The 24,324-nt window shown below is 42.9% G+C and overlaps 1 protein-coding gene across 2 annotated transcripts in view; it reads left to right on the top strand.

Moving 5' to 3' along the window:
* The first annotated feature begins 5,653 nt into the window (after nucleotides 1–5,653).
* Nucleotides 5,654–24,324, top strand: part of npc1 (Niemann-Pick disease, type C1) — a 37,512-nt gene continuing 18,841 nt past the window's right edge. The window contains exons 1-9 of one of the 2 annotated variants that reach the window (XM_043687589.1): nucleotides 5,654–5,814; nucleotides 13,712–13,843; nucleotides 14,972–15,078; nucleotides 19,538–19,698; nucleotides 20,622–20,789; nucleotides 22,140–22,389; nucleotides 22,474–22,550; nucleotides 22,753–23,120; nucleotides 24,013–24,239. In XM_043687589.1, coding sequence (XP_043543524.1) covers nucleotides 5,752–5,814; nucleotides 13,712–13,843; nucleotides 14,972–15,078; nucleotides 19,538–19,698; nucleotides 20,622–20,789; nucleotides 22,140–22,389; nucleotides 22,474–22,550; nucleotides 22,753–23,120; nucleotides 24,013–24,239 — 1,553 coding nt within the window. In that variant the 5' untranslated portion in view covers nucleotides 5,654–5,751. Of the gene's footprint in view, nucleotides 5,815–8,809; nucleotides 8,862–13,711; nucleotides 13,844–14,971; nucleotides 15,079–19,537; nucleotides 19,699–20,621; nucleotides 20,790–22,139; nucleotides 22,390–22,473; nucleotides 22,551–22,752; nucleotides 23,121–24,012; nucleotides 24,240–24,324 lie in introns of those variants that run through there. The other variant, XM_043687590.1, reaches the window with a different exon arrangement.

The raw sequence follows: 24,324 nt of genomic DNA, 5'->3' as shown, positions 1-24,324 counted from the left end.
CTGTGTCTGTCTGTCTGTCTGTCTGTGTGTGTATGTGTATGCGTGTGTGTGCGTGGGGTGGGGTATAGGCTGTGTGTGTGTGTATTAACCATGGGGGTGGGGGAATGTCCTTCTCTTTGACCGAATTGGCAGAAGCGTGGTATCTGTGATGCTGGGGATCACAGGAGAGCCCAAGATGGATCATCCACTCAGCACTTCTGACTGAAGATTGCTGAAAATGTATCAGCCTTATCTTTGCCCTGATGTGCTGGGCTCCTCCATCATTGAGGATGGGGATATTTGTGAAGCCTCCTCCTCCAGTGAGTGAGTTAATTATCCACCACCATTCACCACTGGAAGTAAGAGGGCTGCAGAGCTTCGATCTGATCTGTTGGTTGTGGGATCGCTTAGCTCTGTCTGTCACTTACTATTTATGCTGTTTGGTAAGTAGTCCTGTTTGGTAGCTTCACTAGGTTGACACCTCATTTTCAGGTCTGCCTGATGCTGCTCCTGGCATGGCCTCCTGCACTCTCCATTGGACAGGGTTGGTCGCCTGGCTTGATGGTAATGGTTGAGTGGGGGATGTACCGGACCGTGAGGTTATAGATTGTGCTGGAATACAGTTTAGATTAGATTAGATTACTTACAGTGTGGAAACAGGCCCTTCGGCCCAACAAGTCCACACTGACCCTCCGAAGAGCAACCCACCCAGACCCATTCATCTACATTTACCCCTTCACCTAACACTACAGGCAATTTAGCATGGCCAATTCACCTAACCTGCACATCTTTGGACTGTGGGAGGAAACCGGAGCACCCAGGAGAAACCCACGCAGACACGGGGCGAAAGTGCAAAAGCCACGCAGACAGTTGTCTGAGGCAGGAATTGAACCCAGGTCTCTGGTGCTGTGAGGCAGCAGTGCTAACCACTGTGCCACCATACTGCCCAACAGTTCTGTTGCTATTGATGGTCCACAGTGCATCATGGATGCCCAGTCTTGGCCTACTAGATTGGTTCAAAGTTTGTCCCATTTAATGTGACACAGTATGATGGAGGGTATTCTCAATGGGAAGCATACTGTCCTCTTGAAAGTCAACTGCACCAATCTTTCTCTCTCCCCTTTCACTGTGAAGTTGGTTTCTCCAGTTTTCTGTTGAAAAAAACAGGGAAACTACATTCAGACAGACTGACAGACAGAATTCCGAATCCCAAAGAGGTCTCTCCATTTCCTTCCACATATCCACCAGCTCAAGCAGGAAGTCACCACTGGACACAGCTTCCCTTCCCCTGCACTGGCAGTGTTCCTCAGTGACTGCTCCCTCTGTAACAGCCCAGTTCCCTCTTTGACATTCCCATCCATGCCCTGTTTATACATGAATGTGGGTGGCACGGTAGCCCAGTGGTTAGCACTGCTGCCTCACAGCACCAGGGTCCCAGGTTCAATCCTGGCCTCGGGCGATTCTCTGTGTGGAGTTTGCACATTCTTCCCATGTCTTCTCTGTTTCCTCCCACAGTCCAAAGATGTGCAGGTCAGGGTGGATTACCCTTGGGAAATTCCTTCATTCCTGATGAAGGGCTTTTGCCCGAAATGTCGATTTTCCTGCTCCTTGGATGCTGCCTGACCTGCTGTGCTTTTCCAGCACCACTCTAATCTAAATTTCCCATCGTGTCCAGGGATGTGTAGGCTAGGTGGATTACCCACGGGAAAACTGGGTTTAGGGGGATAAGGTGGGGTCTGTGTGGAATGCTCTTTGGACAGTTGGTACTGCTTTGATGGGCTGAATGGCCTCCTTCCACATTGTTGGGATTCTACGATTCCAACTTGAAGGAAGGTTCTGGTGCTGCTCATTCCCCTGGAGAGTGTTGAGGAGAGGAAGGTCAGTGCAGTTGAGGTCTAAATCAGAAATGATCAACAGCTGTGATAGGAGACCATTGAGGGGTCGAATGGACTTCTGTCTTTAATGAATCCCATCTTCCAGTCCCTATCTCTCGCTCCGTGTTCTCCTCCTCCTTTCACTGCCCTGGGATGCAGGGGCAGGAGGGAGAGGGAATTTCCTGTAAAATGCCTTGTTCCTTTCAGGAAGGTGTGTGGATGCTGCATTTAGAGAAGGAACAAATTCTGCACTTACTGAGAATTGACCAATACTGCAGCCTGAGCTAGGCCTGGCAGCGTCTGTGTTATGAGCAAAACCTTCCAATTAATTCTTATTGTCCCTCTGTGTTTTTCTACAAAGCTGTTCAGTTGATGAATGAGCTTCAGAGGGATGAGCAGATCAATAAGGAAGGGGATAAATACGTCACCAAGTGGGAAGGTGCTAATAAACTCAGTAATCCTGTTGTCATGTTTCCCACAGGTCATCTTCCAAACTGCCAATCCGCCAACGCTGCGCAGCTCCCGAACTGCTAACCTCCGCATCAACACCAATCCCCCTTTCACCGCCCCCTACCCTGGGAATCTCAGTCTGTGGGGGCTGTGGAATGGGGGGGGAAGGTTTGAGTGTATCTGGCTCAACTATCCACTGACAGATACTGGGCTGGACCTCCCTGAGTGGAGGCACTGGACTTGTGGTCATGTCACTGGACTAGGATTGCGAAGGCCCGGGGTGGGGGGTTTTCTCGGGTTGAATCCCACCCCCACAGCTGCTGCAAACTCATACAACTGCTCGGCAATCATCACATTCCAGATACTAACCCCCCCACCCACCCACCCACCCACCCACCGCAGTGAACCTCTTCCCCTGCTCTCCCCTGCCCACACTCGACATCCCTGACCCTCAAACTCGCTGTTTTCATTGAGCCAAAGTGGTTGTTTTGCTAAATCTCCTGAAATCTGCCACCCTGGCAATGTTTGTCAACAACCTCTACCATCAGGGAGAAGGTACAGAAGCCAGAACACACACACCAGCTGGTTGCGAAACAGTTTCTACCCTCCTGCTGTTAGAATACTGAATGGACTCTCAAACTCTTAATATTCGCCTGTCCCTGTGTCTGTGTTTTTGCTGCTGTTTACCTATTATTTACTATCTATGCTATTTAACTCTGTGATCTGCCTGTATTGCTCGCAAGACAAAACTTTTCACTGTGCCTCGGTACACGTGACAATCAATTCAATTCAATTCAGTTCAATCACAACATGACTTCCCTATTTCTAAACCCTGAGCAATAAAAGCCAAGTTTTCACTGGCCGCCTTCTAATTACTTACTGCACCTGCTTACTATCTTTTCATTTCATAAACAAAAACACTCAGATCACCCTGCACTGCACTTATATGGAGTCATTCTTACCATTTCAATAATATTCTGCCTTTTGATTTTTCCTAAATAAATGCATAACCCCATAATTTTCTACATTAAACTCCATCTGCCAGGTTTGTGTCTATCCAATCAACCTATCATATCCTCCTGCAGATTCCTTATGTCCTCATTATAACGTGCCCTCCCATCTGCTTTTGAATTGTCAGCACATCAAGATACATTACATCTGACCCTTCTCAAATCGATGAATACATTAATTACTAATTAGTATACATTTTGGCCCTCGGACTGTACCTATTTCCAACCTGAAAAAGACCCATTAGTTCTGAATCTATCTTTGATGTATTAAACAATCCTCCATCTGAACAAATATGCTATCCTCAATATTGTGAGCTACTATCTTCAGCAATAACCTGTTATGTGGCACCACATCAAATGCTTCATAGAAAATACACCTACCAGTTCCCCTATAATAACTCTGATTGTTACATTCTCAAAAAACTCTAGCAAATTTGTCAAACATGATTTCCCCTTAGCAAAACCACGCTGACTCTCTTTGACTGCATTAAGCTTTTCTAAATATCCTGCTATTTCTTCCTTAAGAATTCCAGAAGCAGCAATTACTGTTTTATATGCTGTTGCATTATTTTGGAGCTTTAGACAAAAAAAAAGTCAAAACAACAGCAGTTTTAAAAGGGAGAGGTACAGACAAAGGAAGCACATGGTGAGGTCAGTGTAGGAGAGAGAAAAAGAAAGAAATTGACACCACAGAACCTGCGCAGTTACTGCCTTTGCAGTTTGAATTTATGTATCGACCTAAGGGGCAACATTTTCAAGCAGAGGGTGGTAAGTGTGTGGAATGAGCTGCTCGAGGAAGTGGTGGAGGCTGGTACAATTACAACATTTAAAAGGCACCTGGATGGGTATATGAACAGGAGGGGTTTGGAGGGATATGGGCTGGGTGCTGGCAGGTGGGACTAGAGTAGATTGGGATATCCGGTTGGCATGGACGAGTTGGACTGAAGGGTCTGTTTCCATGCTGTACATCTCTATGACTCTAATACCGGTAGATTATAGCATTTTACTAACAACAGATCGAAGCTAACTATCCTATAGTTTCCTGTTTTTCAGATTGGGGGTTAGATAGATGAACTGTTTGCAGGTCTGTGTGCTGTCTTGGACATCTGGACTTTGCCTTTGCATACCCCCAATAAAAAGTTTCTTGGTGTGCTCGGTGCCTTCCCAAATTCACTTTCCCCATTTTGACTGGTTACACATCAAGATCTTCCATGAGCCAATGATGCTTTGGAGACATCCCCTAAAGTCCTTCTGCTTTCCTCTTGAGAATCTCATGCTGCGTCTAAGTTCTGAGTACAGCATCTGCTTTGGGAGTCTGGTGTCAGGCAAACAAACTACATGTTTCTCATTAAAGCCGATTTTAAGAAATTAGTGTCTCAATGTTGAGCATGATCTTCAAACAGCAGCTCTTTGAACTCTAAATGTTCGTCCTATTTCTCTTGTCATAGATGTTATCAGATCTGTGGTTTCAAATATTATGTTACATTGTCTAAACAGCTTCAAAATGACTGCAAATAGTACAAACACGCCTAAAGAAGGTCACTGGACTTGATACGTTAACGCTGCTGTCTCTCCACAGAGTCTACCAAGTTTGTGATGTCTCTCCAGCTAAAATTGTGTTCTTGTTTCAGATTTCTAGTATCTGCAGTTCTTTATTTGGTTTTAGTGCACACCAATTCTGTTTGCTTTATCTAGACAAAAGTTTTCCATTAATGGCATTCCCACTTATGTTAATCTAGACAGCTTAAGCACAAATTGACAACAGCCGAGCCCAAGGTATCCATAAATTAGTTTCGGCTTTAGTATTGTTCATTCTCTTACACTAACATTTCTGTCCTAGGCCTGCTGTTCCAACAGCACTCATTTTCCGCTTAAATAATTTAGAGGCTACAGATTCAATAAACTGACCCACCAACAGACAATGTGGTGCTCCCTCAGCACTGACCCCCCGACAGTGCGGCGCTCCCTCAGCACTGACCCTCCGACAGTGCGACACTCCTCAGCACTGACCCTCCGACAGTGCGGCGCTCCCTCAGCACTGACCCCCCGACAGTGCGACACTCCTCAGCACTGACCCTCCGACAGTGCGGCGCTCCCTCAGCACTGACCCTCCGACAGTGCGGCGCTCCCTCAGCACTGCACTGAAAGCCTCCGCCAACGTTTTTGCGGTGAAGTCTCTGATGTCGGATTCGCCAAGGGAAGAGCTTCGTTGCGGCTTCAATCGAAAACCTCTCTTCAGTGGCGTTTCTGAGCGAGTTAATTGATGGGGGAGGAGTTATGGGTTGGACTGGTTCGAGCGGCGAACGTAAAGGTGGGCGTCGTAAATGCCCCGTCTCTGGGCGGGGTCGAATTGAATATAAGGAGAGGAGGTCGCTCGGGCTTGGTTGTGAAAGTGTTGCTGTTTCCGTGTGTCCTGTCTTTTAGCCGAAGCGGTAGCCATGAGCAGTTCGTGCGGCGTTGTCGCCGTCGCGCTGCTGGTCCTGATCCTTCCGGAACCTTCGGTGAGTAGCGCGAGCCGCGTTCAAATCTTAACGGCTGCTGGGCGCGCGGGTGGACTGACTGCTCGGACGGCGTGCACCTCGCCGCTAGTGAAGACTAATCTGTTACCGATGTTGGAGCGGCGGTAAACCCCTGTGCCTGAAGGGGAAATTTTAGAGGCTGCAATTGTGGTTGGCTTATAGCAATCGGTTATACTGCGTTGTGATGCTAACGTTGGAATGTAAATTAACCGGCCCCGCTATTGGAAAGTGTATGGGGAGACTATTTGGTGCATCTCCTGTTCAGAGGTGTTTTGGGTGCAGTTGGTTAATTGTTTATACTCTAAGTGAGAATAAACCACCCTCTTTTCCCCTACCGACTGCCGTCCCCTCCCGGGTGAGCAAGCTGACTCTCCCACTACTGTTACCAGGTCCTCTTTTTAAGTAGAAGGATCGATATAGATTTTCGACAAGAGAGGGGTGTCTTTGCCCACCCGGCTATTGGATCCCAATTTGATATCCCCGTGGCTGCTGTCAACCCCCCCCCTTGTGGGATCGCCTGGCCCCCACGGCTCATATGCACGTGACCTGCCCCCTCACCCGGTCACATCGGAACTCACTGCGCCTGCGTATGAACTAACCTCGTGACATGTGCTCTGTCACACTAGAGCCACTCTGCAGACAGCGAAGCTGTCTATAATGGGTCTTTCTGGAAGGTAGCACTGACTATCTTTTTGTCGTCCTACTTATGGAAGGAGATTACTTTAACCCCCTCGCTGGTGATTATACCTGCGAACTTTGGCATGTATTTACAATTTTTTGGCTTGTATCTCTCTGGGCTTTTCAGGGCATGATTCACTATGCCCAATGTCTATAGTTAGTCTAAATCTGAAACATGGGACCCGGTGGAGAAATGCATGCATTGGGTCTGACTGCATCTGTGGGGAGAAAAGCAGTTAACATTACCAGTCTTCAGACATTGGATTTACAATGTGTCATGACACTACCCCTTTTTTAACAAGGTTTTGTCCTTTGGCTTGTTCAAGAGGTTGCAAAGGCAGAGGTGCCAAAATCTCTGGGCAAGAGACTAGTTTAACAATGGCAGGGATGTGGTCAGTTCTGCTAGTTCCAAGTTTTTTTCTACTTGTAACTGAGGCTGCAGGGAAAGTTCTGACCTTCAATGGATGGATTTCAGAGCCAGTCAGTACTCTCTGAAGTTCTTTCCTTCTGCTTGTAAGAGCTTATTTTGAATTACCTTTTACTAAGGTGTATTTATGGGATGTTACAAAAATTGGAATGCTCCTTAAGTTACTGCATTTAGTTGGTTGGGTTTTCCAATGGATAAGTTCTAAATTCTGTTTCAAATAGTTCTAAATATACTTTTTTAGATTATATTACTTAGTGTGGAAACAGGTCCTTCGACCCAACAAGTCCACACCGACCCACTGAAGTGCAACCCACCCAGACCCATTCCCTACGTTTACCCATTCATCTAATACTATGGGCAATTTAGCATAGCCAATTCACCTAACCTGCACATTTTTGGACTGAGAAGAAACTGAAGCACCCAGAGGAAACCCACGCAGACACTGGGATAATGTGCAAACTCCACTCAGCTGCCTGAGGTGGGAATCAAACCCTGGTCTCTGGTGCTGTGAGGCAGCAGTGCTAACCACTGTGCCCACTTAAAGCAGAGTGGCTTGACCAGCTGTGTCCTTGGATTATCCAATTCACATCTGCCTTTAAAATAGTCTAGGATGCTTTCTTTTATTGGTCAGTATTGAGTACAGGAGCTGGAAGGTCATGTTGCAGCTGTACAGGACATTGGTTAGGCCACTGTTGGAATATTGCATGCAATTCTGGTCTCCTTCCTATTGGAAAGATGTTGTGAAACTTGAAAGGGTTCAGAAAAGATTTACAAGGATATTGCCAGGGTTGGAGGATTTGAGCTACAGGGAGAGGCTGAACAGGCTGGGGCTGTTTTCCCTGCAGTGTTGGCGGCTGAGGGGTGACCTTTATACAGGCTTACAAAATTGAGGGGCATGGATAGGATAAATAGTCTTTTCCCTGGGGTTGGAGTCCAGAACTAGAGGGCATAGGTTTAGGGTGAGAGGGGAAAGGTATAAAAGACCTATGGGGCAACATTTTCAGAGGGTGGTAAGTGTATGAAATGAGCTGCCAGAGGACATGGTGGAGGCTGGTACAATTAAACCTTTAAAAGGCATTTTGATGCCTATATGAATAGGAAGGGTTTGGAGGGATATGGGCTGGCTGCTGGCAGGTCTGACTAGATTAGTTGGGATAACTAGTATGGATGGGTTGGACCAAAGGGTCTGACTCAAAATATTTTGGGGGGGGTTTGGCCTGGTTCATAGCATCTGAGGAAAAACACATGTTACCAGACCTGAGTTTCTTCAGCAATCCCTTCCTAATGGTAGTATGGATCTCCTACACTCTGTACTGTAGTGCTTCAAGAAGTTGGTGCTTCTCACCAACTCTTCCAGACAATAGGAAAAAAATAACATGCTGGCCCAACCAATTTTTAATGACTAATAAAAAGATATCAATGCAGGGGGAATGGGCAGAAAGCTTTTACTGGGTAGTATGATCACATCTAGAATAGCATATTACAGTGCAGTACAGGCCCTTCAGCCCTTGATGTTGTACCAACCAGTGGAACCAGTCTGAAGCCCATCTAACTTACACTATTCTTGGTCATATGCCTATCAAATGACAATTGAAATCCCTTGGAGTTAGTCTACCACTGTAGGCAGTGCATTCCACACCCCCTACTAAGTAAAGAAATTACCTGACATCTGTCCTGTCTGTCAACACCCCAACCCCAAACTTAAAGCTGTCCCTTTGTGCTAGCCACTTCCATCTAAGGGAAAAAGCTGGACACTGAGAGCCTATCTAACCCTCTGAACTTACTGTTGAGGATAGATTATTCTTTATGGAAGAATCTTAAAACTGAGGTGATATCTATTTAAATGACAGGAGAACTTCCTTTCCTCAGACTAAGATCCCATAAAAAATTCTTCCTCACCAGTTGAGGTCTGGCTGTGAATGAGGTATGTCTTTGGTTTTTTTTTTGAGGGGGTCATGTTGTAAAGCTGAGCAGGGAAGTGCAGTTAATGTCTCCGATCATCTTGCCTGAATGTTGGTAGGAGTTAGACTGGCCTGCTCTGGATTTGAACCTTGCAAGAATTCTGGAAAGGTTCTCCAGTTTTCATTAATATAGAATCCCTACAGTGTGGAAACAGGCCCCTTCAGCCCAACAAGTCCACATTGACCCTCTGAGTAACCCACCCAGAATCCTTCCCCTACCCTACATTTACCCCTGACTAATGCACCTAACCTACACACCTCTAAGTATGGACAATTTGGATTAGATTCCCTACACTGGAAACGGGCCCTTTGGCCCAATAAATCCACACTGACCCTGAGTAACCCACCCAGACTCATTTACCCCCTGACTAATGCACCTAAAACTATGGACAACTTTGCATAGCCAGTTCACTTCACCTGGTGAAAGTGAGGATTGGAGATCAGTCCAGATTAGTGATACTGGAAAAACACAGCAGGTCAAGTAGCACCTGAGAGCAGGAAAATCAATGTTTCAGGCAGGAGCCCTTCATCAGGAAAGGTTGGAAGCTTTTCCATTTGAGTCCTTCTGTCTATCCATATGGTGGATCTTGAATATCTGCTTTCTCCTGACATTGGTCTTGCTGAATGGACTTCTGAATCTTGCAGGACAAGAATTATTCCTCCTATTTTCAGACTTCGCTTCCCTTGCTGAGAAGCAACAAATGTTCCCATCTTCTAACAATCATACAACACAAATGAAACAGTAGACCAAATGAACCTAGAGCCTGCATTTTTAATAAAATCATGGTGCACTCCTTTGTTCTTGACTCCTTTCTTGCCTGCTTCTCCATTACCTAAAACTTTGTAGGTGTCTATCAAATTTCAGACTTTAGTATTGTTAATTTTCTAGATTGACATTGGAGTAACATGTAAACTTGCTTTAGGATTAGGAAAGTTATTCACTTTAGAATTCCTAACAGCATGCTACTTTATATATAAATCTTCTAGCATGCTAGACACTAAGTCACCCTATGCACTGAACAATCTAATATTTAAAAATGGAAGGAATTGTACTTTGGCTTATTGGTGATGGAGGCTTTGTCTTGAGTCAAGCTTGTATAGTGCAAGCTGAATTGAGGTCAGACTTGTCTCTCTTGGCTAGTAAGTCGATTAATCAGTGATTGACCTGTTGAGCTGGTGGCTTAGACTTTCCTTTGGAGGAAATGTGGATTGACTGCAATCCAGGTTTAGTAACTGATCTTTTCAACTTGTCAATCCCCTTCACTGTTGCACAGTGACAGCAGTGAGCTGTTCCTGGAGTGAGACCCCTTGAACCAGAACACCTTGCAGAGACTTTTTTAAAGCAGAAACTCAAGGTGTACTTGAGACCTCATTTCTTTAAATAGGTGAACTTTTTACATAACTTATCTTCATATAGTACCACAATGGTTTTGGATTGTGGTGATAGTATACAGTTTTCATACATCTTGATGGTGAAATATATCTTTCATTCATTCCTTTGTCCCACCACTAAACTGACTGAAATCTCAGTCGAGTTGCTTTGTCCCAGGTCTGGATTGGCATAGATTGAACTGGCTTGTTACTTGAGACTGTCTTAAATATTACTGACGAGAATCTCACTTGGTGGTATTGTTTTCTAAATTTAAAGATCTGTTGAAAGCAGTGTTTCTTGAGTGATACTTCATTTTTATTTCAGTTGCTTGTAGGTAGGCATTCCTGTTGAGTACTTCTAATGTGACTAGTTGTTTTGGGGGATGGGTTTACTCAATTTCAAAAATAACTTGGAAACGTGCAAATATATCTTTAAGCCAAAGGAGAAATTAAGATAATATTATAAACAGCTGACAATTTTTGTCTTCTGGATCTATCTTTTGAAACTTGCTTAATAGCTTCAGGTTTGACCTGCTGAGGTAGTTTAGCACACTACTGTGCTTGGAAGTTCTGTTTGGGTTGAGGGTTCTTGATTTAACTTGGTGATGCTCAACCTTTTACATTAAAGAATTCTTTAAACTGCTTGGTTTCTAACTCCTCTGTCCATTTTTTTTGGGACCATTTTAAAAATGGACTACAAACCTCCAGCATTTGGTATTCCCTCCTTTCTCTGAAGAATACACTTTTCAGTTAACAACTTTCCTAATCCTGTGTTGCAATACAAACAGGACTTCTAACTTGTATTTATGCTCTATACAACCTCCACTTACCTCTTGCTGACCTAGCCCTGCCACTCTACCTTGAATGTCTACTATTAATTCACTTCCATAAGTAATGGTAACACACTGGACAAATCAATCCTGATGATATTTGGGTTAGTACATCAAAGTTAATGTTTTAGTTGGTTACTGTGGTTTAGTCACAACACATTCATGGAGTCAATGCTATTTAACAAAGGCTGTGAGACACTTTGACTGTACATGACCAGATCTTGCTGAACCAAGTTTCAGCCTGCTTCTGAGTAACATGATTATCAGAATAAATCTATCACTCTTTCTCAACTCTAACTTCCTACTTGACTGATTCTCTATCACCTTCACAATATTTTCTCAGACTGAGGCTTTCAGGTCTGACCAAGTAAACTTTAAAACAAACCCTTCTAATGGATTGGACAGCAGTGTTGAAAACCCATTTCCACGATCCTACTACATGTAATATAGCACTTTCTTTTAAAAGAACCTACTGTCTCATAAGACCATGGCTGATCAAGCTTTCAAGCTGTCTTCCTGTTTGCAGCACACCAGAACTGCAAAAAGAGGAACACCTATACAAGGTATTCGCCAAAAACGGATATCCTCGCAATTTCATCAACAGGTGCCTAAGGGAAAGACAACGGAACGAGGACATGCTGCAACCCAAAGGACTAGCCACACTGACCATACATCAAGAACATCTCTGAACTGACAGCCAGACTACTGCGACCACTAGGACTTATAACAGCACACAAACCAACAGCCACACTCCAACTCACCAGAACGAAGGACCCGATACCCAGCATGAGCAAAACTAATGTGTACAAAATCCCATGCAAGGACTGCACAAAACACTATATAGGACAAACAGGAAGACAGCTAACGATCCGCATCCACGATCAACTAGCCACGAAACGATGCGACCAGCTATCCCTAGTAGCCCCACACGCAGACGACAAGCAACATGAATTTGACTGGGACAACACTACCATTATAGGGCAAGCAAAACAAAACAGCCAGGGAATTCCTAGAAGCATGGCACTCATCCACAAAGTCCATCAACAAACACATCGACCTGGACCCAATATACCGGCCACTACAGCGGACAGCTGAAACTGACAACCGGAAGCGGCAGGGACAGGCCACTATAAATGCCGGAGGAAACACCACAGAAGCGCTTCACAGGAGGCTGCCAAGCACTGAGGATGTCACCTAGACAGGGAATGAAATGTTTGCAACAAACTTCCAGCTCGGCAAACAACTACAGCAATGAGCACCCGAGCTACAAATCTTCTCTCCAAAGGATGACTTAACTTTAAAAACGGTGGCTTTTTAGTTTTGGATTCCTCCACAGGAGGAATATCCTTTCCACCTCTACTTCCTGATTGTTCAGGAGTTAACATTCAGTCTAGTCACCAAACTTCAATGCAAATGAGTCCAGCATGTCCAACATATTCCTTTTGTAAGAGATGGATGACTGGCTTGCAATTCAGTGACATCAACAGCACAACTTCTCTCAAGTCACAATGAAGTCTCTTGTATAAACCTCAACCCTTGAAGTGTGTTAACCATTGGGTTAAACAACCCCTAGTTCGAGTCCTGTGGTCCTCTTTTACAATTTCCTTCACTGAGGTGTATACTGCATTTGAGATTTTGTTGCCTTCATGATACATGAAAGTCATCCTTCAATATTCCTTGTAATCCAGGGAATATGATTGCATGTTGCACATGTATCCTAACTAAACTCCGATACCAGAACAATTGAAAAATGTGGTGCTGAAAAAACACAGCAGGCCAAGGAGCAGGAGAACTGATGTTTTGGGCATAAGCCCTTCAGACACCAGAACACCCAAATTCTTCTGCACCTTGGAATGCTGCAAGAGTGTCACTTTTCCCAATCTTATTTCATCTGCCAGATTTTTGCTCACCTCAACACATCTCATTTGCATCCTCCCTTGTCTTAATTTTATCTGTCTGTAAACTTGGCTACAATGCCTTTTGCTCCCCTCTAAATGTTTAAGATTGAGGGCTATATATTGACCCAGTGGCCAATCTGACAAATCTGTTGGGCTTAGTTGTTTCTGCCAGTCAGGTAATTGTGCTATTCACTAAATCTTTAAATGAGCTCTTAATCTACAATAACACATTGGGCAAAAGCCATTTAATGACATGTCACTCCAAGAGCTTTAACTGAATTTGATTTAGTTGAGCACCATGTCATTAAATGCAAATAGACTGCAGAAGTCAGTGCTCACTTCAAGAAAGTGAAATGTTAAGAACCTTTCAGTGGTTGAAGGGTCATTCACCCAAATTCCAATGTTGTCATGTCAGACTTTTGCAACAGTGTTTAACATTGTGGACCACATCAAGACATTGGATTGTCCTCAATCATTGCATGTACCTTAAGTGGTTGGATAAAATGGCTCCACCCTTGTAAAGGAGCCCATGCAGACTCTTGACCAATGGATAGAACTGGCTGGGCTGAAAGTATGGAATCATTGGCAGGGGGAAGTTCCAAATTCAAATTTAGTATGGGCTGTCTTGAACTGGTGTACTTCACTAACATTAAATCTTTCACAACTTGCAGTTTATTTCTTGCAATTTTATTAATCCAAACTTTTTTCTTCAAGATATTTGCACAGGATGGAACTTGCATATGGTATGGACAATGTGGGACAGATCCTATCACACACAAGCGGTATAACTGTAAATACAATGGCCCCCCAAAAGCACTACCAAAAGCAGGATATGAATTAATTGATGTAAGTAAGCTATGATTATAAACTTAGATTTGCTCAATTTGTTTGCAATAAATTCCCTCCCAGATTCTTCAGTATTTTGTGTAGATTCTTATTATGCCAGTGGAGAACCTACAAACTAAATGTCCATTTCCTTATCATACTTTTATCACTTTATGGTTTCAACAGATGGTTGTTTTTAATTAACTTTCCTCTCTTCCCGAGGAGGATATAATTAGGGAGGGAAGCAGCATTCTTAATCTCTAACTTGCAATGTTTGCACTTGTTGGCTCTATATAACCAAATGCTTGGCTGTTTCCAGTGCTGATGTGCCTACTGAAATACCAGCTTGCCAGAAACTATCAATGCATCATTGAAGCAAATGATCAGTCGGTTGATCAATTAGTCAGTCTGCCTAATTGAAGTGTCCATGTTCATTGACCTGGGTAAACTTCTTGGTGATGCTTTGGTTTCTGAAAGGTAACAATACTCAGCACCAACAGGCCAATCTGGCCAACTAGTTTATTTTCTGTAAGCCATTCCTCTAAACCACCATGACTCTGTACTCCTAACTCCCCTACTATTGCTAATTCACCAAGCCTGCAAATCTTTGGACTGTGGGAAGAAACTGGAGCACCTGGCAGACTTCCATGCAGACCAGGAAGTACATGCAAACTCTACAGTTTCCTACAGATGGAATTGAGTCTGGTTACTAGCACTGAAGCAGCATTGCTAACTGAGCCACTGTGCTGTCCTCCTTCCCCTCAGCATCTCTAGCTAGTTGCTTTAGCCACTTCCTCTGCTCAAAGTTTGGCTTTTTTTTTTGCCACTCTGTTCTCCCTTCAATTTTCTTCTGTGGCCTCCTTCCTGCACTGCTCCTGTGAGCATCTGATCTCTTTCAGCCAGCAATGGCCATGCTTAGAGCTTTTAATTCTCAGTTTCTTCATGATACCTTAACACTTTGATCTAATCTCCTCCAGACAAATTGCACAGGAGCTGTCAATGTTTGAAGATTTTTGATATATTAAAGCAGCTAGGAACAGTTTTTAGTTTAACTACTTTCACTAACCTTGAACTGACAGTATTTAAAAATTGTTCAACTTCTTAAGCTAGTATGATCATTAAAGTGAATTTTGCCTTTTTTCTTGGCAGGAATTGTGCCCCAGTTTTCACTATGGGAATCTTAGTCTTTGCTGTGATGTTGAACAACTACAAACACTTAAGGATAATATGCAACTACCACTGCAGTTCCTGTCCAGGTATCCATTCTTGCCTTCTGTCTTTATATTAAAGAGGCCAAGTGTGGATTCTGGTTAATCTTCCTTGACTTCAAAGGGTTTATCGGATTGTGAGCATTTGCTGGTAAGGTAATATTCACTGCATGGCTATTACATCTGGGAAGCTGCTTCCAACTTAGTGACTTGTTAGAACATTCTTTCGAAGGCCATTAAGAATGGAATAGCTGGCATAGGTCTGGAGCTGCATGCAACTCAAGTAACTTCAGTTGCATTGAGTGGTAAGCATAATCAGTTCATAAAATGAGACTAGTGATTCTGAATTTATTATCAATAGGGGGATTGAATTTTCTGACATAGTCCAGGCTCCTGGATTACTGGAGCTACTGCCCTCTTGATGCACACTTAGCTATGACAATTTAAACTACTTGATATGGTTTTGTGGCTTTTCAAAGTTGAACCTTGAGTGCTGCCATAAAAATATTGAAATCCTTGGGTGTTAAAGTGCAATCCTAGAATTAGCTGCTTTAAAGGACCATAGATGCTGTTGCTCCCTTTTCTGAAGCATCCTTGGGACATGAGACTTTTTCGCTATTTAAGTCCCTTTAAATGTCCCTAATGTATCTGACTCTACCACTGCTGGCAGTGCATTCCTTCCACACACCCACCACTGTAAAGAACCTACCTCTGACATCTCCCCTAAACCTTCCTCCATTACATTTAAAACTATGATCCCTCATAACTATTTCCACCCTGGGAAAGTCTCTAGATATCCACACTATCTATGCCTCATCTTGTGCACCTCTACCAAATCACCCCTTCTCTTCTCCAATGAAGCCCTAGTTCCCTCAACCTTGAGTCATCCTGGTAAGTCTCCTCTGCACCCTCAAGTTTCCACATCTTCCTATAATGAGATGACCAGAACTGGACACCATATTCAAAGTGTGGTCTAACCAGGGCTTTTGAGTTGCAGCCTAAACTGTAGCTCTTGATCTCAATCCCCCTGCTAATGAAAGTCAACACCCTATGCCTTAACAACACTTGAGTGGTAACATTTGAGGGATCTATGGATGTAGACCAAGATCCCTCTGTTCCTCCACACTGCCAAGAATCTTGCCTTAATCCTGTATTCTACACAAATTTGACCTTCCCAAATGAACAACTTCACACTTTTCCAGCTTGAACTCCATCTGCCACTTATCAGCTCAGTTCTGCATTCTGTCAATGTTCCACTGCAATCAACAACAGCCCTCCCCACTATCCACAACTCTACCAACCTTCATGTTGTCAGCAAACTTAATTCACCCTTCCCCTTTTTTAAATGACCGGTCCCAGAACAGATCCCTGCAGAACACCACTGGTCACCAAGCTCCTGGCTGAATACTTTCCATCTACCATCAACCTCTGTCTATGGGCCAGACACCTCTAGGTGTTCCACATTCCTTGTCACAATTCTTTCAATTTGCCATCCCTTCCAGCCTTTGGACAAGTTTGTCCCACTATCAGCAAGTGCTCCCTAAATACCCTCAATCTTTCTTTTGTGCATTTTCCTGAAAATCAGTTTCCAATTTAGGCACCCCTGTTGCTGTCTAATAGCATGTAATTCCTGCTCCCCAATTAAACTTTTCCATACCATCTGCTATCCCTGTCCAGCATATGGTAAAGGTCATTGAGTTCTGATCACTGTCACTGAAATGCTTTCCCACTGAGATCAGGTACCTGGCCTGGCTTGTTGTCAAGCACTAAACCCAATATGGCCTGCCCTTTGTCAGCCTGCCTACATTGAATCAGGAACCCTTCCTGGACACATCTGACAAACTGCATCCAACCTATTTGAACTGAGGTTCCAATCACTTCATATTCAGGAAGTTCATCCATGATAACCCTTTGGCACCTGTCTAAAATCTGCCTCCCATCTGCTCCATGTCCCTGTTGCTTTTGGGGTCTTTAGAAAACTAAATGACCGCTTCTTTCCTGTTTGACTTTGATCATACTTTTTCTGTAGATAAACCCTCTGCAGTTGTGATACTATCCCTGATTAGCAATTCCACTCCCAATCCTTTGAGACATCTAAACCCTGGAACATACAACCATTCCTGCCCCTGTGATATCTAAGTCTTATCACCACAACATCTCAAAGCATGAATTGTACTTTGAAAAGGTGATTAACTAAATTCTTTCCTGACACAAATTGTTTAAAATAAACACACTTCAACCCATCACACTGACTGCAACATCCCTTATCAAGTCTTTCTCCTCCCACTCTGCACACATCTGGCCATTTACTACCTACTTGATCATCTGATCCATAGCTCATATTCCCACCCCCTGCCAATCTAACTTAAACCCAAGAGCTCCAGCAAACCTTCTGCCCAGGATATTGGTGCCCCTCTGGTTCCAGTAAAACCATCCTTGCACAGGGCTTACCTTCCCCAGAAGGTATCTCAATGATCCACATATCTGAAGCCCTCCCTCTACACTACACTAGCTCTGCAGCCATGTATTTGGCTACACTCACTCTGTTCCTAGCCTGTGGCACTGGCAGCAATCCTGACATTACTCTGCTCATCCTGCTTTATAGCTTCCAACCTAACTCTGGATTTCTCTTCAGGTCCTGTCCCTTTTTCATAGCTGTGGTACACATCAGTACCAATGACAACTTCTGGTTGCTCTCCTCCCCCTTAAGAATCCAGTAGACTCAATTTGAGACATCCCTGGCACCCAGAAGGTAACACTCCATCTGGGAGTCTCTCTTGCAACCATTGAATCTCCTGTCATTTTCACCTCTTATTCTTCCCTTCTGAGCCACAGTCCATGCTCAGTAACTGAAACCTGGCTACTAGCTCTCCCTGGGAGGTTATCTGTCCCTTCCTGCTCAGTATCTAAAACCATATACTTGAAGGAACAGTCATAGTGCAGGACCCTCTATCTGTCTATTCCCTTTCCCTCTGACAGTTACTCAGCTACTATTTTTTTTTTGTTTCACCTGTAACTGAGGTGTGACTACCTCCCTATAACTTTATCACTCAATCTCCTGAATGAATCAGTTTATCCATCTCCATTCCATAAAATGGTTTGAGAAGTCAGTTCCTGCACTTTGGGCAGGTGAAGTCAGCAGGGTCACCACTAGTGACCCTTCTATCCTACATCTTACAAGAGCATGCAACTGCTCTAGCCTCTATCCTCTACACATGTAGTGTCTTGGGTTTAGTCACAGCTGAATATTCACATGCCCAGCAATCAATGTCTGCATCCACTCCTGTCGAGCCTTCACTCCATCTATTCATGAGGTAGTCTTTAAGAGGGAAATGTGCCTTCCCAGCAGCCCCCTGCTCTGATTGCTACAAATGGCATATACCTTGACTGAACCAGAATCTGTATATGGCAAAAGTGAGGACTCCAGATGCTGGTGATTAGTGGTGCTGGAAAAGCACAGCAGGTCAGGCAGCATGCGAGGAGCAGGAAAATCAGGCATTCTGATGGCTTTTGCTGAAATGTCAGGTTTTTCCTGCTCCATGGATGCTGCCTGACCTGTGATTGCCCAGCACCACTCTAATCTTGACCCAGAATCTGTATATGCTCCACTTCAGTAATTTGAAGCTCACTTGGGATACATGCCACTTTGTAGACACCACTAATAGAAATCCACACTCATCTCCATGACTCAGGAAGATGAGCCATCTCAAACTGCCTACTATATGGCATACACCCACTATCCCACTATTAGACATGTCAGTTCACATGTCTAAATGTTACTATTACAAATGTTAAATTCAGTCACTAGTGATGCAATGACTATTTTTGACCAGCTAAGTTAACTACATTACTATGGATCTGAGTAATGTAGGCCTAACTGAGTAACAATTGCAGTTTTTTTTACTGATTCCTTTCAGAAGGTCAACATTTGGATTATCTAAGTAGCTGTCATTACTTTAATTCCAGATTTTCATTGAGTGAAATTTCCTATCCCATGATGGGATTCAAATCCATGTCCCCAAAGCCTGGGGTTCTAGATTACAAGTTGACTTACCACTAATAACCAACAGAATTGTATTGTCTTTACACTGCTTTTTTTAAAGCTTAAGGTAAATTTTAAGACACTATGGTCTGGAGAGAACCAGAATGAGGGTGATAACCTTTAAAACCAGGCAGGAGTGATGCTAAGAAGCATCTCATACCACGGGTACAAGAAATTTTGGAATTCTGACAGATTTTGTGGCAGCTTGAGGTCACCTGTACTAGTAAAACTATATAGGGTCTGTTAGGTTAAATCTTCAGGATGTGAAGTCAAAACATTAAATGAAACGCATTAAATTAGAATATGACCAACTTGTAACAGGCTCCAAGCTGAACAGCTTGGTCTTTGGGAATGAAGGCTAAGCAATTTATAGACCAGTTTAATGAGATGAATAAATATTGTGGAACTGTTTTTTTAACAATCTTCTTTAAATCTCATGACTGCCTAAAACCTGTTGACTTGCAGATGTCCATCCTGTTTTCACAATTTTATGACCTTTTATTGTGAACTGACCTGCAGTCCCACTCAGACCCTGTTTCTGAATGCCACCAAATTTGAAAAATATGTTCAGGACAAAATCAGCATTACAGAAGTGGAATATTACATTGGATCACACTTTGCAAATGGTGAGAAACAAGCTTTCATGTAACAAGCTTCCTCTTTTTGGGAGGGTGAAGACCATTCTAATACATGCCATGATTACTTAATGTAACAGATTGAGGATTGTGATTCTTTGGAAACCTCCTGCAGTAGAAGCAGGCTTTAAGCATTTCTAAGCCAGACACTTTTTTTTTTAATCCTTGGGCAGGGGGTGAAACATAGTGAAGTACATAAATGTGATAAGGTGGATCACACTGCCTCAATGAGACTGTCATCTATTCCTGTTCTGATTGTTAGCCTAATCATCAATACTCCTAAACCATTGATTAGGACTAACAAATTTTTGTCCCTTTAGCTTCATACTAGTAGTGAAATCCTTGATTCAAGATTACAGTTGTGAAATTACTCCTTCAAACTGACCTGTTTGCCAGAGTAACTTTTTTCCCTCCTTGGTTGGATATCTTCCACCAACTAAGCTTAGACCACTAAAACACAGAACCAATCAGATTGAACTTCTTGCCTTAGGCAGCGTGCAAGACTGCAAGTGATCAAAACAGTAACTCTACTCAAATGCCAGTCTGACTTGACTTTGAGGTTACAAGTTCTTTAACTTGTAACCTCAAACCAACTCAGGAAAATGTTACTTCTCTGCATTGAGAGAATCACTTTGTGGTGCACCTTTTTTTCAAATTGAAATAATCAAAATTCCACCATGAACAACTTCTAGAAGTGTAGTGTTTCATTCAAATCAATGTGTTAAACTTTCTTACATGATAAAAATACTAGACTGTCAGTCACTGCAGGACTTTTTGTTCACTAGCAATGGCCTGTTTAACCCACTGGACATGCCCATCAAACAGGATTGATTACTGAGTTGCAAACATTCATGTTGCACTTTAACTACATCTGACTACTGCTTCTGAATTAGCTCTTCTTTTTTTTTTAAAAGCTATGTATAATGCATGCAAGGATGTTCAGTCCCCATCCAGTAATGACAAAGCTCTGGGACTTTTTTGTGGAAAAGATGTAGAAGAGTGCAATGCGACCAACTGGATTCAATATATGTGTAGCACAAGTAATGCACAGACTCCCTTCAACATTATTCCCATTTTCAGTGGTAAGTCTTTAGCATTTACATTAAGTAAATCATTTATCATAGTCTTCCAGGATATAATGGCTAATTGTCAAGTTTTCTGTGCAGTTGAAGTTCCCAGGCTTCATGAAGATATGATGCATAACCTAATAGTTAAAAGCACTTGTATTCTAACAAATGTTTAACATTACACTTGTTCAGACTAGCATAGGAATGGTTTGGTTCACAGGGTATTAAAGCCATCTGTGTTCTAATTGAACTTTACACAAGTTCACCTGCTTATAGAACATAGAAAAATACAGCACAGTACAGGCCCTTTGGCCCTCGATGTTGCGCCGATCCAAGCCCACCTAACCTACACTACCCTTAATTTAAAGCTTTGCCCCCTTGTAATAGCTGACTCCATACCTGGAAAAAGATTCTCACTGTCGGCCCTATCTAAACCCCTAATCATCTTGTACACCTCTATCAAGTCACCCCTAAACCTTCTTTTCTCCAATGAAAACAACCCCAAGTGCCTCAGCCTTTCCTCATACGATCTTCCTATCATACCAGGCAACATCCTGGTAAACCACCTCTGCATCTGTTCCAGTGCCTCCACATCCTTCCTATAGTATGGTGACCAAAACTGCACACAATACTCCAGATGCAGCTGCGCCAGAGTCTTATACAACTGCAACATGACCTCAGGGCTCTGGAACTCCATTCCTCTACCAATAAAAGCCAGTACGCCATATGCCGCCTTCACCACACTATTTATCTGGGTGGCAACTTTCAAAGATCTGCGTACATGGACACCAAGATCCCTCTGCTTATCCACACTACCAAGTATCTGACCATTAGCCCAGTACCCTGTCTTTTTGTTACTCTTACCAAAGTGAGTCACCTCACACTTAGCTACATTGAACTCCATTTGCCACCTTTCTGCCCAGCTCTGTAACTTATCTATATCCCGCTGTAACCTGACATCCTTCCTAACTGTTAACAACTCCACCGACTTTCGTATCATCCGCAAACTTGCTCACCCAACCTTCTAGCCCCTTCTCCAGGTCATCTATAAAAATGACAAACAGCAATGGTCCCAAAACAGATCCTTGCAGAACACCGCTAGTAACTGCACTCCAAGATGAACCTTTACCATCAACTAGAATGGATGGATGCAAGTTATCATGATTTGCCTGTGGCAGAATGGATGAGTCACTATAATTCTAGAGCAATCCCCCTTTTATTGTAGAGAGCTTTGCAACTGTCCAAATCTAGTTGCTCATTAATAGTACTATCAAGACTCACTTTGGCTTTGTAAACAGTGATGTCCATTATTACAATAGACAGATATAATTGTAGTACTGAAAACATCACTTTTCTCCTTGGTAGATAATCCAATTGGAAGAATGATCCCCATGAATAACGAAACCAAAGGCTGCAATGAGACGTTGGATGATGGTTCTCCAGCATGCAGTTGCCAAGACTGTTCACTGGTTTGTGGCCCAAAACCAGCTCCCCCACCATTACCTATCCCATGGACCATTTTTGGTTTAGATGCTATGGCTGTTATGATGTGGATCTCTTATCTGATCTTCCTGTCTATCTTTGGGGGAGCTGTTATTGGCATGTCTTATTGCAGGTAATAATTTTTCAATAAACTTGCTGTAATTTCAAGTTTGGAAGTTTTTAATTGTCTAATACCTTGCAATTAATATGCCTACAGGAAAAGTCACATGGTGACAGAATATACACCAATCAGTGATCCTAGTGCAAATCACTTGGTTAACGTGCATCATTTAGGTAGGTTACTCACAGATTGCAACCTATTTTCAATTATAAGCTAGAAGACATTGAAGTTGACCAATTTATTCTAGCTCTAAACTATTTTTAGACACCATATGGATTAAGTAGCTTGCTTCTATGGATCTTCAATTGAACATTGCCCAAATAAAGGGGCGTCCAGGTGTACTTAGACTCACCACCTATTCTGTTCTCTCATCAGATATTTCTTGCTGTGAACAGCTTGGTGCAAAATCTGAAGTTCTCCTGCGTGATCTATTCACAAAGTGGGGGTCCTTATGTGTGAGAAAACCTTTCCTAGTTGTTGTGGTGACCATTTTTGCTGTGGGAGTCTGCAGCTCTGGTTTGGTATACATGAAAATAACTACTGATCCAGTTGAAATCTGGTCTGCCCCATCCAGCCAAGCTCGCAAGGAAAAGTATTACTTTGATACCCACTTTGGACCCTTTTTCCGGACAGAGCAGCTAATTATTACAGCTCCAAATAGTTCCTGGACCATTTATTCTCCTTATCCATCTGGGGCAGATGTACCATTTGGCCCTCCACTGGACAAAGACATCCTGCATCAGGTTTGTTCTTCAGAATCAGCTGTTTCCTAGTGCACAAGTTAAGAAACTGCAATTTGATAGTGAGAAGCTTCTATTTGATATAGCTTTTATCCCACTACTCCATGAAGGGTTGATGACCAGGATGGATGCAAGTTTATCACTGAGACTACTTATCTGGAAGTATCTAAGGAATTTCCTGTTTGGAAAGGGATGGCATTCTATGTAGAGAGAATACAATTGACATTTTTCCTCTAGAAACATAAATATAAGTAAACTGAGCTCCATGAACCTGTTTATTTCAAATGTTGCTGATCTGCCATTTATCTCCAACTATATTTTTCCAGAATTCCCTAAACAGATTTGTGTAAAGAAATCTAAAATACACTGAACAGGTTGAATAACTGAACTTGGACAACTGTCTAGGCTAGGTATTCACACTGAGTCCCTATTTCTGTCCTAAAATGGCTTGTGGTTTTGTTTGTATTTCTAAACTTTCCAAGACTAGTGTTGCAATATTTGCAGGTGGTGAATAGAGGGATGCTACCCCATTACTGTACATGTTGAACCTATCTTGGGAGTGTTTGAGAACCACAAGTTTGTTAAACCTTTTTAAAATCTAGCCATGCTGAAATGATTCTGACACAGCACAGAAGGACTATCTGTTGTATCCATGCTGGTTCTAGGATTGTTCAATACTGTTCTTCCAACCTCTCCTCATACCCTGTCCCCACATGCACTTGTTAGTATTCAAAATGTAGAAACATTCAAGACCATCTGGTCTGTGCTTTACAAATTCAGCAATGTTCTGTGCCTGGAAGCTTGCCTTGCTATAATGTTTGTTTGCACAATGGCAAATGGAAAATTTCTAACTTAAGCCTTCTTTCTAATTAAGACCAATGTCTGTCTTTTTTAGGTACTTTATTTACAGGATGCTATTCAAGACTTGGAAGCTTATTACAAGAATGAAACTGTGAAGCTGAAGGACATCTGCTTGTCACCTTTGGCTCCATATAATAATAACTGTACCATCTTGAGTGTCCTGAACTATTACCAAAACAGTCATGCTGTCCTTGATCATTCTGTTGGTGATGACTTTTATACATATGCTGACTACCATAGCCACTTTCTGTATTGCACTAGGTATGTGACTACTAACTGGCTAGAATCTCTTTACACACTTCCCACCACCACCCCCAAAATCTCCTTCCATGACTTGGAGCTACCC

The sequence above is a fragment of the Chiloscyllium plagiosum genome, chromosome 4, assembly GCF_004010195.1.
Source record: "Chiloscyllium plagiosum isolate BGI_BamShark_2017 chromosome 4, ASM401019v2, whole genome shotgun sequence".
Classification (NCBI taxonomy): domain Eukaryota; kingdom Metazoa; phylum Chordata; class Chondrichthyes; order Orectolobiformes; family Hemiscylliidae; genus Chiloscyllium; species Chiloscyllium plagiosum.
Note: the sequence above shows the minus strand (reverse complement) of the source record. Positions and strands in the feature narration are given on the sequence as shown.